The sequence below is a fragment of the Ambystoma mexicanum genome, chromosome 10 (genome assembly GCF_040938575.1).
Source record: "Ambystoma mexicanum isolate Mex_15411 chromosome 10, UKY_AmexF1_1, whole genome shotgun sequence".
NCBI classification, from domain to species: Eukaryota; Metazoa; Chordata; class Amphibia; order Caudata; family Ambystomatidae; genus Ambystoma; species Ambystoma mexicanum.
Genome location: NC_090932.1, coordinates 1017670978 through 1017690540, shown reverse-complemented (window position 1 = coordinate 1017690540; position 19563 = coordinate 1017670978). Strand labels below are relative to the sequence as shown.

General features: G+C 44.4%; 1 protein-coding gene across 1 annotated transcript in view; it reads left to right on the top strand.

The window, feature by feature from the left end:
• The window catches only part of ABCF3 (ATP binding cassette subfamily F member 3), a 981204-nt gene that overhangs the window by 908718 nt on the left and 52923 nt on the right, over positions 1 to 19563 (top strand). The window contains exon 20 of the mRNA XM_069618825.1: positions 7081 to 7168. Coding sequence (XP_069474926.1) covers positions 7081 to 7168 — 88 coding nt within the window. The remainder of the gene's footprint in view (positions 1 to 7080; positions 7169 to 19563) is intronic.

Here is a 19563-nt window from a genome sequence, read left to right as displayed (position 1 = left end):
TAAAAGGAGCCCACCATTTTAGCTTAATTAACAACCTGTGAGTAATAGAGACTAAAAAGTCATAAAAGTAGTTGCGCTGCGACCAGCCATTCACGTAAACTTGCATCTGTAACAAAATGTTACCAGGTAAGTAAGAAAGGGGATACATTGTATCCCCCAGCATGCCACATAAGGTGGGGTGGGGTGGGGTGTGCTGGCTCATTATATAAAATGTAAAGGGGGGGATGAAAATCCCTCTTTACTACTTGGGAACAGTAGTTCACCCAAGTACATGAAAGAGAAATTAACAGGGAGCCCAAAGGGAAAACCCATCCTAAGCCCAAAGGTTATAGGAAACTAGAACTCCAACCATACACTATGGAGACATATAAAAAGGTCACCCTAAAAAGAGTAAAAGGCTAGGTGAGATTGGAAAAAGATTCCCACTCACCTAAGGACAAGCTAAAATAATTAGCAAGTCCAAGCAAAAGGTTCTGGGGTTGACACAGGTCATGAGGATTTATGATAAATATGAAAACCTTAACTAACATGGGGCAACAACGCTTTTTAGTCAATTTGACAGTACGTACATATCTTCTGAGAAGTGCATGTTGCAGACGCGTAATCGATTGCCCCTCACATCCTCTGAGACATCCATGGCTCTGCTTTCCATCTCGGACACTGGAAACCCACAGTTCAACAACCATGTTCTTATTAACGTGGTATCCTTTGGGAAAATATGCATCACTGTACCTGGAGTTTTGACATGGCCGATATTAGAGCAAGCAAAAACAATACATGAAGGCATTGTTTGATTGTCCAGAAGATCTAGAAAAAACATATAAAGATTTCAGTTAATAAATGATCACAGTGAGTAATTCAACCAACTCATAGCTTTGAAAAGAAACCTTTTTTTAGTGTGAAAAATGCCGTGTAACCGGATCTAACCATCACAGCGATCAAATTAGTAAAAAATCATTGGTCTACCAGAAGAAGAAACATATTACTGGTACATTGATCATCCTTTGAGCTACCTAAAGAAAACATGCATTGAACAAATGGATTATGAAACATAACATTTCCAAACAATACACTGTCATGTAATGTGTTAATTGCAGTGACAAAAATACATAGAAAGGTTAATAATGGTGAAGTCATTGAGATGCATGAACATGCAAATAAGATGTACATTGAGTAAAAGCACTGGAAAAGTACCTAGGTGATAGCAATGACACTCGAAATGTTCACTAACCTGTATTTGGCAAAATAAATCGGCCAATTCAGTAACCAAGGTAACAAGCGCCTCGATGACTATATCCGTTGTGGATTACAGAGGCGTTTTATTACCAACTTTCAAGGTGTTTATAAATCTTTAGAAAAGTGGGTGTGTATGTGAATGTGTGACATGTTCGTCCCCCCCCCCTCCTGCAAGCATATTGTCACAGGTGGATGTGGGTGAGGCAGGCGCAATAGGCCTGGGACCCAGTGAAAGGACACAGATGTTGATTGCAGGGACGGTGTCTTCAAGCGCGAGCCTGGAGACCCGTGTCTCAGGCATGTAGGCAATGGTGAAAATGTGAAAGACCACTTTGAGGTGTACATTGTATTCAGCACCTTGTTCATTCCCATCCACCCAGCCCCCTTGTGAGCGCCCAGTCACAGGTGCGAACTGCCATTGATATCGGAGCGTGGTTGATGTGGATGAGGCAAATGCAATAAACCTGCAACATACTCAAAGGACACAGATATGTTAATTGCAGGGACAGCGTCTTCAAAGGGGAGTCTGGAGACACCATGTCGCTGGTGGACATGTGGCCAATGGTCCCCATGCAAACGACCCCTTTGATGTGTACATTGTATTCAGCAACTTGTGCGTTATCATCTACACAACCCCCTTGTTGGTGCCTGTGACCAGGTTACAGCTGCCTTTAGTAAGGGAGAGGGGTGGATAACGATGAAACCTCTGCAATATGCAAGGAATCTTGTTAAAGGACACTGACATATGTTCATTGCAGGGAGGTGGACTTGTAAGGTTTGTATGTAGACCACAGGTCCTAGGTGGACAATTGACAGTTATTGTTAGATGTTAGTACACATTGAGTAGTACATTCACTTAGACTGTGTTGAGCCTTCTAGCCCAACAAACAAAAAAAAAAGTCATTGAATGCACGAGTGCATTATGAAGGGATAACTGTTTGGTTTGAGTATGATATATACAGAATGATATTAAAAAAATATTCATGGAATTAACAGTACTCTTTCATGATCTTCTTTGTATAGCATACATTTTTTAATATAATATGCTTGGAGGTGTTGGTGATTCACAATTTAGTTTTAATTACTTTTCATATTACTTCATTTATTTTATTTAGTATGTCACTGAATATTTGATGATTGTTTATGGAAAGAGTAGTTTATTCTGAACCGGAATGTAATGTAATGTAATATATAGAGTACATGAAGGCAAAAGGAAACATGTCAATAAATAAGATTATGATTTGCAATTGCCCTTTAAATGAAAGTATTTCATTTTATTTTGACTGTAGCGTTTGTGCCTTGTATGTTATAGGTGACAGTTTGCGATTGGGAAGACAAAATGTAAACTTTAAAGGAAACACATACTCAATGTAAATACTTTTTGAAAAATGAAATGTAAGCATATGATATGCATATATATTACGTGTAAAAAGCCACTTTTTAGATAAGGTTGATGGCATTGGCAAACTACACATTGTACTGCAGTGGTTGAGGTGCTGTATGTATAAATCCCTTGTATTGTCCAGAGTCACTGGGGAATTTCTCTCGAATGGCTCGAAAACCACAAACGGAGGTATTATTTGTTGAAGGTGGAATCCCAGTCTTCTATGAGTCTACCATGAAACAATTGATAGGCCAAACAGTCTGTACCATCTATGTAAGAGATACAGAAATCATTTAATGAAATGAATCCAATAATTGCATTTATCTTGTTTGGACGATCCTCTAAAATATAAGGCATTGGTATGCTTTAAAAAAGTGCCTTTGAGAGTACTGACGGTACTTTTGTTTTTAAGTAGGGATGAATTATAAATGTGAACGTCCATTCCAGCAACAAATGTTTTGAACCTAGGGAAAAAATGTTTAACTTTAAATTAAAAGAAATGTAATTGTTAGGTTGTTAAACATAATGTTGAATACTTTGGCTTGAGCTAAGAACGAGACCTTTTTTCAAATATAGGAAACATGCTATCATGAGTGATCCATCAAAGTTATAATGTAATAGGAGAACAGCATAAAATGTTAGTGGTCTAGGTTGTCAAAAATACAACGTACATAGGGGAAACTTATTCATTACTTGGATTACGGGGGCAAACCTTTGCTCTAAGTTCGTACATCGGGACCATCATCATTTGCAACACATCTTGTAAGGCAGGCTGCCCTGAAGTCATGCTGCTGGGTAACTGTTAGGGGAGTTTTCCTAAAGTCCTACTGGTAGAAAGACTTTAGTAAGCTATCCCAGTGGTTTGTAGATCTCCAACTCTTAGTATCAGTCTGTACTAACTCAGGACCTTGGTAGAGTGGCAGAGCAGTCCGGCTTATCTCAAGAGGAACATGTGAGCTGTAGGTAAGTACACTGAACCTTAGTTAGACATGCACACCAAAGAAACTCATACACTTATAATTGATATAAAATTATATATTTATTATATCTACACCTGAATCACTTTAAATACTTTAGACGTTCACACTAGAACACTTCGGAATACTTGACACTTCAAAGAGCACTTTCACTTTTGTGTTTGTTCGCAGTTACATTTGTAGCAACGTAAGAAAGGGAAAAGACAATGTTATCGTATTATCAGTTACTGTGCGCACCTGCAGATTCTAACGGTTCATACGGTAATGCATTTACTCTGCAAACACATGTAGTAAAGTCACTTAAAGGGAGGAAAATGGTTGGTTAGTGTAACATTAGCCTGGTTCAAGGTTCTAGAGAGGGTTTCTTCGCCCAGTATGTCTTTTAACTCCCAAAACGCAACCCTAGCTAAAGGCAATTTGGAGAGGGCTCAAAGTCTTGACAAGCAGCAGAATACGAAGAGTTCCTGTGGATTTATTCCAGTCTCTAGTGTTATAGAAGCAGCAAGTTAACAACTAACAAAGGAGACCTTGTGAAGGACTCGATGAAGGGACACAAGCAGCGGCTTGAGTCAGAGGTAAGAGGGGGTGACCCCGCTCTGGAGCGACTTCTTGGAATCTGGTAAGCAATACCTTTTCCCCACAGTACCTTAGGTCCGAAGAAAATGTTTGTGCTGGCACTCCGGGATGTTGCAGCTCTGGACCCGACCTCTGGATTACTTGGTCTGATGACTGAAGGCAGGACAATGGACGTGGTCTCTCAGAAGATGTCTCGATGGAGGACCTGGGGCATGACCTTCAGCAACTTCTTGGTTCTCTCTGCGGTTTTGGCACCTTTTCTGCAGCGCCAACAAAGGACATGGATTGCCCGGTCAATATTGTTCGCTTCCTGCAATCCCATGCTTTGAGGCGGGGCTCTGGGCGAGTTTGATCTCTGTAGTGCTCTTACGGGTACAGCAATGATTTGGCCGGATTTGGCCTTTCATGACGATGCACTCGAAATGGCCAGCAGGTCTCCTGGTATTGGGGTTCCGGAGCTCTGGAGACTCCTATGACCTCGGGAGATAGCTCAATTCAAAGTTAGTATTGGGACTGGTTGCTCCCACCAGCCAAAGGGAAGGAGTCGTCCTCTTTGGGGCTCTTCTGTTGCACAGAAAACAGGGTCAGTCAGCAGTGGTCGCTTCAGTGTTGCAAAGGATCTGTAGGCATCTCTGGTAGTCTAATTCTTCGGTTACTTCGGCTTCCAGTGGTTGTCTTGATTTTCACTCCAGAAGCCTCGCCTTTTATAGAGTTCCAGCACACACTCCTCTACAATCTATCTCCGCATTTTACAGAAAGGGGTGTTTGGCTGTGCAATCAGGCCAGCCAGACCCCCTGTGGGAGCTGGTTCTATTCAGGCACTCTGGCAGACAAGACATGGGGTTGGAAGACTCCTTCCCCCACTTCCTGCCTGCCCAGACACTGTGGAGCTTAGGCGGGGCACATTGACCTCCCCCTCCTAGAAAGGTAGAAGACGGGCTAACATGGAACAACCATGCTAGTAATGGCAAAATAAAAGGGAGGCCCCAAGTTGATACACTACCCAGGCTATGGGCATAATTTGTGGTATAAAAAATACACAATAGTTGGTAGAGCACGTCCACTGCCACCAGTCGTAACTGGGAGATTGTCTATGTGACTAAAAAGTCACAGGAGCAGATAGAAGGGGGATACTAGGTATCCCTTTGGCACTCCACTGAAGGTGGTGTGTGCCAATCTCTCAGACTATCAAGTTTTGGGAGAGATACTAGGTATCTCTCTCTCCTTAAGAACTGTAGTTACTTGAGGATATAGAAAAGGGAATCTTAAAGGAGGACCCTAAGGGTCCCCAGCAACACTGCCCATAAGGAGTTGTGTGCTGCTGTAGTAAGACACCGATGCCGTTAAGAGCTATGAATCAGACAGACTCCATAGTACAGGTAAAATACAAAGAATAGAGTTCCAAAAGACAGAGCCCACAAGAATGAATGAGTGGGAAAAGGCTCCGCTCATTCAGGATTGAAAGAAAAAGGTCCAGAAGTCCAGCAAAAAGTGCCGGGGGGGGGGTGTAACTAGGAGAGGGGATGAAGCATAAAAATTACAAATCTCCCTAACAGTAACGCATAGCAGTGGTGTCTCTTCTTCGGCTATGTAGACAAAGCAGCCAGAGGTTTTTTTGCAACAGCAGTTCTCCACTAAAGTTGGCATCACCTCACATCGATGGCAGGTACACCATGTGGAATCTTCTTCCATATAACTAGGATCAGGCTCTGGTGATTGATTGCCACAGCTTTCATCACATTCATCACATTCCCCATAATCATTGCTTCTTTCCCCCTCAACGTTTTACTCTTCTATATACTTGGGCTTGTACAGGTAGTGCTGAATTGTTGCCTTCATTCCCAAGTATGGAAGAAGTAAAAAATCAACAGTGAGAAAAATAAAGGTTTTGTTTGTATTAATTACATAAATTAGGTTTTACTTTAAAATGTAAAAGGAAAAATAAGACCAGAAACAAACATTGTTACAAAACTCATAGTGCAAAGACAAGAGTTATCGGCCCAAACTTTGAAATTTCACATTGACACATGTAAAAAATAAGTCCTGTAAATATAGAATTTTAATATGGTTTGATAGACATTTGTAAAGTAGAGAAAAATGTTTAATGATACAAAGCACGTACACCCTTCATTCATTAGAGGTAGTGTAAATATGTGTTCTCAATACGTCGTTCTTGGTAGAATGGAGAAAAAATTACTTGTGGAGGCTTGGAATGAAATACACTGACACTAAGGAAAAAGAAACTAGATGGTGTCTGATCAGAAAGGGTTTGTTGATAGTTATCGAGATAAGAGGCATCTTGACATTTTCATGTTGACATGTCAATGGATTGCGCACAGAGGTCATTCACATGAGACGTGCATTGGCGTTGTGAGTAGGGGTGTAAGCGTCTAGTGATGTCGGCGTCAGAGGGCGGCTGATCAGAATTACTGCTGCAAGGGCACTTGAACTCAGGGCGATGGATCAATGGATAAGATTAGTACAAGATGGTGGTTCCCGACCCGTGAGTTTTGCATGTGTAAATGTGAGAAAAACAAAGGCAAGATGCATTGGAATTTGTTTTATGATTGATTGATGTATGCTCAAAAATGCATGCCTGAGCGATTGGGCCAACAGAATTCCTGAGATAACTTTCCCTGTAACAGAACTACCTTTGGCCAATTCTCATCTAAAGATTAAGTTCGCTTATAGGCGTGTACAGGAGAAACAGCCTTGAAGGTTATGGGGGAAAGAGGATTGTTGTGGTGAAAGCAGGTAACCAGTGGAGGTGCAGTAGGTTTGCCTGAAAATGCATAATCTTTGCATATGTGATGAAACTAAGCACAATCTAGCTTTAAGCATTCTGATCCTTCTTTTTTCCACAATAGCTTTGCGCACCTTAAGACTAAGATTTTATTTTTTCTTTAGCCCAAACTTCTACATTCTTGATGAACCGACTAATCACTTGGACATGGAGACCATTGAAGCGTTGGGAAAGGGGTTGAATAAATTCAAGGTAAGTCTACGATTGTTTTCATGACCACCGTTCTCTGCCCATTTCAAAAATCGATTGTTAAATCGTCGAAAGGTTGTGCTTTGCACAGATGGGATGTTTAAATATACCCTGCGCCATATTATCAAACCATTGTCCCTGTTCTACATTTAGATATTTAAGTTGTTTCTTGGAGACTTCCATTGGTCCTTGCATCCCAATTTTATGCCAACAACACAAAGTTCTAGCTACATATCTGTGGACCACAGGAGGACTTTACTTTCACCTTGAATTCTGCAGACTCTTGGAAGAATGGTTAAGGACGATTAGCTGAATGAATGGGGTGTGAAGGGGAGTGTGTTTTTTCTTCCAAATAACTTGGCACTGAAATCTCAATTTGCTACTGTGCCCAAAACACCTTTACTACCCAGAAAATGCTACACATTCCTGACTTACACTTCTTCTGTTGTAAATAACACAGATCTACAAAATGTTGCTGTCCTTGTTAGGAAAGATTGTTTTCAGGCAACGTTTCCCTCCATATTCTATGTACTCCCAAACTTTAGAGATAGTCAGGAGTTTGAACCATTTCATTTGTTCAATAAAGTCCTTAAAATGTAAGATGCATGTCTGTCATTCTTCTGACCCACCACGTAGAAAAATATTATAATTGTTCTTTTATAACGCACGTAATACTGGCAAGTGGTTTCTAAGTGCAGGATCGGGATCCAAACCTTTGTTCCACTGCATTGTCTTGCTTCCAAGACAAACGCATTGCCGCTGAGCTATTCTTCCTCCCCAATGAATTTAAATGTATGGGGTCAACTAGCACTCTGTGCTAACCATACGTCACTCATGATGAAAACATTTTTTTTTAGATAACAAGGTCTTGTGAAACACTTTTAATTGTATTGGCATAATTTAACCTGTACTCTTAAAGTTTTACATTTCCAATGAACTTAACAAACTCACAACGTGTATTATCAATACCTTATTGCACACAAATGAAATATCTTAAAGGAAACAGCCAGCAGCCTGTATAAACATAAAGTGACCTGTACTTAGTTTCTCCATTTTAACAAATTGGAATGTTAACAGTAAGCTAACAAGCTAACATTGTGTATCTCCAATGCAACATTGCACATGTGAATACTATCTTTTGTGAAACAGCCAGCAGCCAACATGTGTTTCAACCAGCGGTCTTTCTCAAGGCTGACACTCAAGTTGCTATTGTACAACTATTGTAAGTGTCCACTGTTACTATGTTAATTATCCTTCCAATAAAGCAATAACTATTCAAGTAAATATGTACATACATGTTAATATACAAATGGATGAAGGAACAGGACAAGAAAAGGAAAAGAACAAAACAGAAATTTACAATATGATAATGCACCATTCTATAACTGACTCTACATTTGTGTCATTTTAATTTATTAGTACACTTAGATCACCCTGAATCGGGGTTTACTGGGAAGCAAACAAAATGCACAACTCAGAAGACCACTATGTCACCATGTGTCCTAATATTAGAAAATATGAAATACCTGAGACCTGTGCACTGTCAGTGTTTTATCCCAATAGTTTGGTTTTGGTCTGTAGTGCACAGTGGGTTCCCTAAGTGTAGACCAGTTACTACATTCTTGTTATTATGCCAGTTAATTGTACCAAAACACCATTACCTATTAAATCACTAATATGTTCACCCTGGTGTGATATTCCAGTGAAGTTGTGGGAAATTGCCCTCTTACCACGTTGTTCCTTTAAATATCTTCCGATGATCAAGCATTGTATCAGGCAAGTGTCATAAATTGTCATCTGAAATTACAATAATTGGGCCATTATCCTTGGTGGGGTGGCGGGGGGAAGAGGAGGGGATAAGGGCTCATTGTCCATTTATGTAATAATTGGTTGTTAACTTACCCATTGCATCAGAATTAATCTTTCAAGTCGTCTGTCTAAGTGGTCCGTTCATGCCTTCTTATGTTGTATTTCAATCTTGTGATTCTGCTCCCCAAATTTCGTTGGCTAAAAATGCCCATGCTCAATCCCCTAGTAACATAACAGGTAATAACCATACTCGACTGTTCTACTGATCTCTTAAACCAGTCTTTATACCAAGAAAATACCTGCAATGTGAATCAACTAGCAAAACTATTGGTGATCCACTTAGTTCTCATAGCATTGTCCGCATCATCAGTTAATGAATACTATAATCTTCTAAATATGGTCTAATTCCAAATAAAAGTCCTAAGTCCTAAAATGGACTTACCGATATCCTCCATTAGTATGGTCTATAAGCCTTTATCCTACCGCAACGGCATCCTCGCGTGCGTCTCCGAACGGGCGCCAGTGTGTGTGTGTGTGTGTGTGTGTGTGTGTGTGTGTGTGTGTGTGTGTGTGTGTGTGTGTGTGTGTGACCTCACACGCGTGCCGCAGCAACATCCATGCTGGCTCCATTATAGTTTTTAAATGCTAATAAGCGTTGACGTCTCGCGCACATAGCGTGTGACGTCACGATCGTCAGTATCCCAGTAATCTATGGTGGTAAAGCATGATGGAATGCTTGCCTCTCAGAAATATTTAACTCAATTGGTGCATGTGTTTTTTAAATATTTGAAAACGATGGAAAATGCATAGTGTTAATATGATGCACCCATGTTCATTGTCCCTTATTGAGTTTTGGGGGTCATTGTCCCCTGGCAGCCGTAGGCCGGCGTCTATGCACACGTAACAATATGTCCAATCATCAATTGTTATGCTGAAGAGGGCCCTAGAGACCCGACCAAGATGGCCGCTTCCATGTGAGCTCCCGCGGGGCCTATTAAAATCCTTATTAATCCTGTTATTCCGGCAGTCTAACAACCACCATCGCTCCAGTCAGTGTACAGGGAAAACAATCAGCCGTGCAGAAGCCGAATCCGGAGACCCTGGCCGCCTAGATCCTGCTTCGCCGTGTCCCCGGATGGCTGGGGCGTCTCGAGGGCCGCGAAAGAGCTTTGGTGGCCACCGCACGGCCCAGCCGAGCCCGCGCTGAAAGCGGGTGAACGGAGCGGCCCGCCGCCCGGGATGCCGGCGCTACAGGTGCCCCCCTCAGCTCTATCCCCACAGCAACAGCAGAATCCGGGTCCACTAGGCCCCCTGCCCAGCATAAAAGGTAGTGTCGACCTCCGGAGATCAGGCGTGAGCCCGAGGGGGCTCGGGCGGTCCCGCGCCGTCCCGGCGGCCGAGAAGCAACATCCCGGAAGAACCTTGCAGCTCCACGGACCCCCGCCAACGATCTACGCAGCTACATCCTGACAGCGTGGCGGCGGCCGGGAGACGGGGCTAACTCGAAGGAGCAGAACATGGGCGAGGCCTCACCAGGTATGGCGCACGCTAGGGGGGAGGCGGCTCGAGCGAGGAACACTGTCACGGCTGCGCCCAACAACCCACTCTGCGCTATCTAGCAAAAGGCCCCACTTTGGCAGCACAGTGACACACCGCAGGGGCCATAGGACTCCGAACTGAACCAACTATCCTGGGACCCGACCAGGTCGGTCGGCCAATAATCCACCGTCCCCAGCACCAACTAGAACGCATATGGCGGGCTGAGTGTCCGGCACGGGCCAACCCTACAGTCGAACAAAACATCTTGCAAAACCCTTCACAGGGGCACAAGAAACCCCCGCCTCGGCCGCCATATCAACCCTACAATCAGGCAACCAACAACGCTGCCCATCCGTACCCGCAATGGGGAAAACCGACAAACAACAGCGCAAACTGAACTTCGAAGCTGGAACTTCGGCAAAAACCCCAAGACACAGCAACGAATCAGAGTCCCCGCCACGTATACTAAACCAAGAGAACAACGATACCCAGTCCCTTGACATCAGAGCACTGCTCCTGGAACTGAAATCTGGTATCAGTGACCTAGATAGTAAGCTGGACGGCCTTTCGCCCAAAGTTGATCAAGTCCAACACCGGCTAGATGTAACGCTTACCTGGACTCTGCGGGGACACTCACGATGGAACTACGTGACTCTGTTCTTCTCAATTGGTGTAGCTCCCAGTCCCTCCCTTCAACCATGCGAATGTGAGTTCCTAGGACAAACACAAGAGATTTCGAAGGATTTTGATTAGCACTTCTATGGAGTTTGACTAGTTCTACACTCTCATATGACACTACAGCCCCTTCTTTAATTACCTTAGGAATTAATGTTGTTAGCTCTCCATCCTGCGTCTGTGCAGGGGCGCTAGTTCTGAAGAGGGGAGATGGAACCAGGATAACTGGACCGGACTAAAGTGACTGGAATTAGGACTGGGAAATGTAGGAGTGCCTAGAGTGTGTGAGGAATTTCTACACCCACGCATTCATGGGCACCTCAACCAGAAAAACGAATTTACCTCAGGAAACGCACTCACAACCATATGTAAAGAACACAAGCCAAGCTAAAATCCTTCACTGAGGAACACTCAGTAGTTATGTAGCGCAACTCAGCTCCATAAGTTACGCGCAACAATGTTCAGAAACTAATTACAATGCAACGTAAATTTTCACTATAATCATGAAAAGACTTATGCTGCTTCACAGAATAGAGCAAAGATACTTGCGAAAACTTTTCTGACAGGAAACTTCTTAAATTATGGAAGTCGTTCCGTGACTGGAAAAATGACGGGGCGAAAGGAGTGACAGGAGTTCCCAAAACGCCGACTGAGGAAAATACTATGACTGGAAATTGTAGGAATTGCAGGGAGCTCAGGGAAACTGGAACGGGGCAAAAAGGGAACCGGAATGACTGAAGGGAAAGAGTAACAGGTGGCGCTAAAACGTGACAGGACCTAAAGCGGGACAGCGGCAAGCGTTGACTGGATTCTTCCGAACGCGAAGCAGGGAATGCTCGAGGGGAGGGGCTTAAATAGGCTGAGAGAGAAAACAACTAGACCTACACTGCGCATTCTACCAGCATAAACCAGGCAGCCCTGTTGAGAGTTGGGAAGTACCGCCCATGACTAATACTGCTCTGAGTTGCTTTTTCTTAAACTCCACGAATGGTAGAGTGAAGACCAACTCTTTTTGGACGCAATTGTAGGAACCTTTGCTGTGATCATGACAGTATTCCCCCCCAAGGCCCCTCCTACGGTGAACCCTTCTCCCCCTGGCTTGCTGGGGTTATTCAGATGAAAGGATTTAATTAATCGAGGAGCGTGAATGTTTTCGAGGGGTTCCCAAGTTCTATCCTGCGGCCCATAACCCTTCCAGTCCACCAAGTAATGCAATTTTCTGCGAACAACCTTAGAGTCCAAGATAGCCTTTACCTCGTACTCTGGCTGGTCACCTTCCACAATTACAGGAGCCGGTGGACCCTGGATTCGGGTATTTGGACTTACAGCCTTCAACAAAGACACATGGAACACTGAATGAATTTTCATGTTTTTGGGGAGCGTTAATTTCATGGCCACCGGGTTGATGACCTTCTCAATGGTAAAAGGACCCAAGAATCTTGGAAGAAATTTCCTGGATCCTCTCAACCTCAGATTCCTTGTGGCCAACCAAACTGAGTCTCCCACCTTGTATTCTGGGGAGTTTCTTCGCCTTTGATCAGCAAACTTCTTCTGAGCAGTCTTCGCCAAGCACAACTGTTTTCTGGCGAGGTGAACAGCGGTTATAATGTTGTCATGCAGTGTCTTAATAGCAGGCATTTCCAGAGATTCAGGTGGATCATGAACCGAGGTTCGTGGATGTCGCCCATAAACAGTGAAGAATGGACTTAATCCAGTCGAGGAGTGCACAGAATTATTGTAGGCATATTCTGCAATCCACAATATTTTCTGCCAAGAGTCGTCAGTTTGATGAAGCATGCACCTGAGGTACTGTTCCAACGTTTGATTTGTGCGTTCTGTTTGCCCATCAGTTTGTGGGTGATAACTAGTGGACAAACGTATCTCCATCTGAGCCATCTTGCAGCATCTTTTCCAGAATTCAGAGACAAATTGACTTCCCCGATCAGACACCACAATGGAAGGAAAGCCATGCAGCCTTACAATGTTCTCCAAAAATACCTTGGCCAGGACCGATGCAGTAGGCAATCCTTTCAATGCCACAAAGTGTGCCATCTTAGAAAATAGATCCACCACCACCAGTATGGTGTCAAATCCTCTACGGTTGGGTAAGTCTGTAATAAAATCTAGGGAGAGTGTATGCCAAGGAAGAGGCGGAACTTCCAATGGTTTGAGAAGACCGGCAGGTTTCATTTTCTGTGATTTATTTTGAGCACAAACTCCACAGGTCTTGATGAATTGAATTACATCCTTACGCCAAGTTGGCCACCAATACGATCTCTTGATTCTTTCTAATGTTTTAGTGACTCCCGGATGTCCTTCCATCAGTGCACCATGGTAGTCTGTGATCACTTGCTCTCGTAGCTTTTGAGTGGGCAAGAATAGTCGCCCCTTATAAAAGGGCAATTCGTCCTGTACATAACATTGTTCCTTTTCGGATTCCCATTTTTGCAATTCTGCAGTATTGATATTGGCTTTGATTTCAACTCTCAATTTTTCAAATAATGGATCTGTAACATCCATGACTCCTAGCACTTTGTCAACTGGAATTATCTCCACCGGAGTTGTGGCACTGTAAGCTTCTTCTCCCTTACCAATTCGGGACAGCGCGTCGGCCTTTCCATTACGGATACCAGGCCGAAATGTGATAACAAAGTCGTACTCTGCAAAGAAAAGAGCCCATCTCAACTGACGCGAAGATTGTGCCTTTGCTGAACGCAAGTACTGCAGATTCCGATGATCTGTGAAAATGTAACTGTGTGCCTAGCCCCAAGCAGATAATGTCTCCATTCCTTCAATGCACACTTGATCGCCAACAACTCCTTATCGGTGACTGTATAATTCAATTCCGCTGCTGAGAACTTTTTTGACCAAAAGGCCACTGGGTGTAATTCGTGCGAGAGAGGGTCACGCTGCGACAAGACTGCGCCCATGGCGACGTTGGATGCGTCGGTCTCTACCACAAAGGGAAGATCCAACTTAGGATGTTGAAGGACAGGAGCTGCAGTGAATTTCTCTTTAAGTTTCTGGAAGGCCTCACCCGCCTCATTTGTCCAAACAAAGGTCTTATTCTTTCGCAGCAACGACGTGATAGGATGAACCAGCTGAGAAAAATCAGACACAAATCGTCGATAAAAGTTAGCAAACCCCAAAAAACTTTGGACTCCTTTAACTGATGTTGGAGCTGGCCAGGATAGAATTGCGTCAACCTTTCTGTTGTCCATTTTCACTCCTTCCGAAGACAATATGAATCCCAAAAATTCCACCTCTGGAACATGGAAATGACATTTCTCCAATTTTACATACAAGAAGTTTTCCTCGAGGATCTGAAGAACAGAAGTTACATGTTTGACATGTTCCCGGGGGTCGGCAGAAAAAATCAGGATGTCATCCACATATATCACAACACAGATATCCAGAAGCTCCCGAAAAATGTCATTCATGAATGACTGAAAGGCTGCTGGAGCGTTACATAACCCAAAGGGCATAACCTGATATTCGAAGAGTCCATAACGTGTGCGAAAGGCAGTCTTCCATTCATCTCCAGGTTTAATACGAACGAGATGGTATGCCCCACGAAGGTCTAGTTTGGTGAAGATCCTGGCTCCTTTCACCTGGTCCAGCAACGTGGAAATCAGAGGCAAGGGGTATCGGTTCTTTATAGTGATTTGATTTAGGGCCCTGTAATCGATGCAGGTTCTTAGGTCTCCTTCCTTTTTGGGCACGAAGAACAAAGGCGATGCTGCTGGGGACTTGGATGGTCGAATAAATCCGTTGGCTAAATACTGATCCAGATACGTTTTCAAATGGAGATTTTCCTTTTCAGTTAATGCATAAATTCGATGGCACGGAAGTTGGGCTCCTGGAACCAGATCTATCTGGCAATCATAAGGTCTATGAGGGGGCAGGACCTCAGCTTGCTTCTCCTCCTGAAAAACATCCTGGAACCGTTGATATTCATAGGGCAACAACCCTATGAGACCGAGCGTGACTTCTGGAGTGTTCGGCTGTAGTTTCTTTTCCTGAGCATGTTCTGTCCCATTACAAGTTTCTTTACACTCTGAACCAAACACCACAGTTCTTGCACGCCAATCAATGACAGGATTATGTCTTTCTAGCCAAGGAATTCCTAGGATGATCTGGAATTGTGGCGCCTGAATAAGGTCAAAGGAAATCTCCTCCTTGTGTTCCCCCAGGCAGAGCATTATGATATCGTTAGTGCGTTGTGTAACTGGACCTGACACAAGGGGAGTGCCATCCACTCCAGAAACATTTTCTGCTTCCAACTTATCAGTTAACGGGATGCCCAATCTGCTTGCCAGGTTTAAATCCATATAGTTGCCGATGGCCCCACAATCAATGTAAGCGTTTAGCGTGAATCTTTTTGTAGGACAATCCTGACTGAATAGGATAACTGGAATCACAAAGTGTGAGGTCGCCGAAACCTTCTTCACGCTCGACAAGCTGACCTCTATACTTGTCGGGCACTTAAGTTTTCCGGAGTTTGCTCCTTGTTTTCCTGACTAACACCGCCCAGTGGTTTTCGTGAAGGTTTCACAGGACAGTCCTTCAGGAAATGACCAGCCTTCCCGCAGTACAAACAGAGCAGTTGCTGCCGCCTCTTTTCTCTCTCAGCTTGGGAGATAGGACCACGAATGACACCCAGTTGCATAGGTTCGGCATGGTTCTCTGATGACACCCTTCCAGAAGTTTCCTTGGGGCGAACAAAATATGCCCGACTCTCCAACTGGATGGTTAAGTCTATGAATTCGGCAATTCCTTCTGGGGGATTCACCACTTGTGCTAGGACATCCTTCAGCTCACCCCGCAACCCACGGTAAAACAAGGTAGTTCTTTTCTCTGAAGGCCAATTGGTTTCTGCAACAAGTCTATTGAAAGTGGCTACATATGCTAGCAAATCTTGATTACCCTGTCGAAGTGACAATAATTCATTATCTAATGCTTGTCCTTGGGTGTGGCGGGCAAAAAGTTTTTCTAGTTCGCATTGGAAGTTTTGAAAGTTTCTCAACACAGGATCATCTCTATTGACAAGAAGAACTGCCCAGTCAGCAGCATACCCACCCAGGTAAGACAACACAAAGGCCACCTTAGATTGGTCTGTGGGAAACGTTCCTGGCCTGCATAAGAAATGTATCCTGCATTGATTCAGAAACACTGCAAACTTTTTTGGGTCTCCGAAAAAGCGTTCTGGGGGGGGCCAAGGGAATATTTCCGGGTACGATTACTTGGACAGGAACTGATGGTGCAATTGGGGCTGAAGCTTGGGGGTTACCAGGAGGCAACGGAACCTGACCAGCTTGTGACTGCAATAATTGGCGGGCCAACTCCTCAGTTCTATCCCGGTTTACCACTAACTCTTTCCTCAGAGCATTAGTTTCGGAACGTGCTGCATGCACTTCCGCTCTCAATTCCCCCAACAATTGGGCCAACAGATCAACCTCAGGAGTTCCCATGATGTCCAGGCAGAGTATGTTTCAAAGGCTTCTCGTTCTGTAACGCTTACCTGGACTATGCGGGGACACTCACGATGGAACTACGTGACTCTGTTCTTCTCAATTGGTGTAGCTCCCAGTCCCTCCCTTCAACCATGCGAATGTGAGTTCCTAGGACAAACACAAGAGATTTCGAAGGATTTTGATTAGCACTTCTATGGAGTTTGACTAGTTCTACACTCTCATATGACACTACAGCCCCTTCTTTAATTACCTTAGGAATTAATGTTGTTAGCTCTCCATCCTGCGTCTGTGCAGGGGCGCTAGTTCTGAAGAGGGGAGATGGAACCAGGATAACTGGACCGGACTAAAGTGACTGGAATTAGGACTGGGAAATGTAGGAGTGCCTAGAGTGTGTGAGGAATTTCTACACCCACGCATTCATGGGCACCTCAACCAGAAAAACGAATTTACCTCAGGAAACGCACTCACAACCATATGTAAAGAACACAAGCCAAGCTAAAATCCTTCACTGAGGAACACTCAGTAGTTATGTAGCGCAACTCAGCTCCATAAGTTACGCGCAACAATGTTCAGAAACTAATTACTATGCAACGTAAATTTTCACTATAATCATGAAAAGACTTATGCTGCTTCACAGAATAGAGCAAAGATACTTGCGAAAACTTTTCTGACAGGAAACTTCTTAAATTATGGAAGTCGTTCCGTGACTGGAAAAATGACGGGGCGAAAGGAGTGACAGGAGTTCCCAAAACGCCGACTGAGGAAAATACTATGACTGGAAATTGTAGGAATTGCAGGGAGCTCAGGGAAACTGGAACGGGCCAAAAAGGGAACCGGAATGACTGAAGGGAAAGAGTAACAGGTGGCGCTAAAACGTGACAGGACCTAAAGCGGGACAGCGGCAAGCGTTGACTGGATTCTTCCGAACGCGAAGCAGGGAATGCTCGAGGGGAGGGGCTTAAATAGGCTGAGAGAGAAAACAACTAGACCTACACTGCGCATTCTACCAGCATAAACCAGGCAGCCCTGTTGAGAGTTGGGAAGTACCGCCCATGACTAATACTGCTCTGAGTTGCTTTTTCTTAAACTCCACGAATGGTAGAGTGAAGACCAACTCTTTTTGGACGCAATTGTAGGAACCTTTGCTGTGATCATGACACTAGACAACCACAATGAGCGTTTGGATGAAGCAGAGCAACAGATCTCCACTTTGGACGATGGGGTATCATCCTTGAATACCAAAGTGTCGTCCCTCGAGGCCCAACTGAAAATAATCAACGCCAAAAATGAAGATCTCGAAGGGCGCTCCAGAAGGAACAACATCCGGATAGTGGGAGTAAGAGAGAAACAACTACAAGGCAAAGTGGAAGACCACTTTGAAGAAATGTGCAAATCCCTCTTCGGTCTGGAAACTCTCTCGCCCCTATTCGTTGTCGAAAGAGCCCACAGAATACCGACGCTAAGACCCGCTCCCAGAGCCCCCTCTCGTCCAATAATTGCAAAATTATTCAATTACAAGGACAGAGATACGATACTCCGAATGGCCAGAGGGAAAGGCGAGCTGCAGCATGACGGCGATACCGTCCACTTTTATCCGGACTTCTCCCCAGCCGTCCAGGCACAAAGGAGGTCTTTCACAAACATTAAACCAAGACTCCGCACGAACCAGATACCCTACTCTATGCTGTTCCCAGCCCGACTGAGAATACAACACCAGGGAAGAGGTCAGTTTTTCCAAACACCCAAAGAGGCAAATATGTACCTGGACCGGGCGGGCTGTCTACCACCAGAGAATAACCAGGCACGAGCTCAAAGAGAAAGGGCCCAGAGGAATCCACCATAAATGGACAAGCAAAAGAATGCTGTGCACTGCGACAATCAACGCTGCCAGAACGCGAAATAGACGGTAAAACAACCTCAAGGCCGCGCGACTTGGTCAAGTTTTCAAATTACAAGTTAAAAAAAGGGGATCCACGACGAGCCAGTTGGGGGTTGCTCGTGAGAAATGGGAGGGAAAATCACACAAGTTGGGAGTTAACAAGTTGTACAGCACCCAGGACACCCCATATGCTCCACTCAGGAGAAGATCACACCACAAACAAAATTGACCCAACAGGGCCCACCACCCCTGCCCGTTAGTAGCTAAATGCCAGGATCCGCATGAGCAAAGAATTAAAAACACGGCGCCTTCACCGTAGCTCCATGGAACATTAAAGGTGGGAATCAACCAGCGAAAGTGAGGAAGATGACTCGATACCTACGCCGGTCTAGGTCCAACGTCCGAACACCCCTGGGCCAAAGACTGGGGATGTCAACGCTACTTTGCCTCTTTCTCGTCCTACGCCAGGGGAGTGGCCATAATAATCAACAAGGCAATCAATTTCAAACTAATCGCTCAAAAAAAGGACACAGAAGGCAGGTCGCTCATGATACAAGGAACGATTGACGGAGAAGAAATCACCTTAGTGAATTCATATGCCCCGAACAACGACGGTCCCAATAACTTCGACTGGGTAATGATCTAACTGCGCACGGTCAGTCGGTCCACGATCATATGGGGTGGTGACCTCAACACAACCCTGAACTCAGCTAAAGATAAATCGCATAACCTAACAGCGACCCCATCCAAGGCGTCCCTACAAATCACTGAAATTTGCAAAGCCTACGACCTCATTGACATCTGGAGACACCAGAACCCAAACACCAGCGACTTCACCTTCCACTCCTGGGTTCACAGAACCAGTTCGAGAATAGACTATCTCCTTGTGTCCTGCCATAGCCGCCTACAATGGGACGACTGCCGCATCCTACCGAGAACCCTGTCAGACCACTCCATGGTGCCTCTAACTTGCAACACCACACAAGCAACCAAACCTCGACCTCATTGGAGATTCAAGCCAC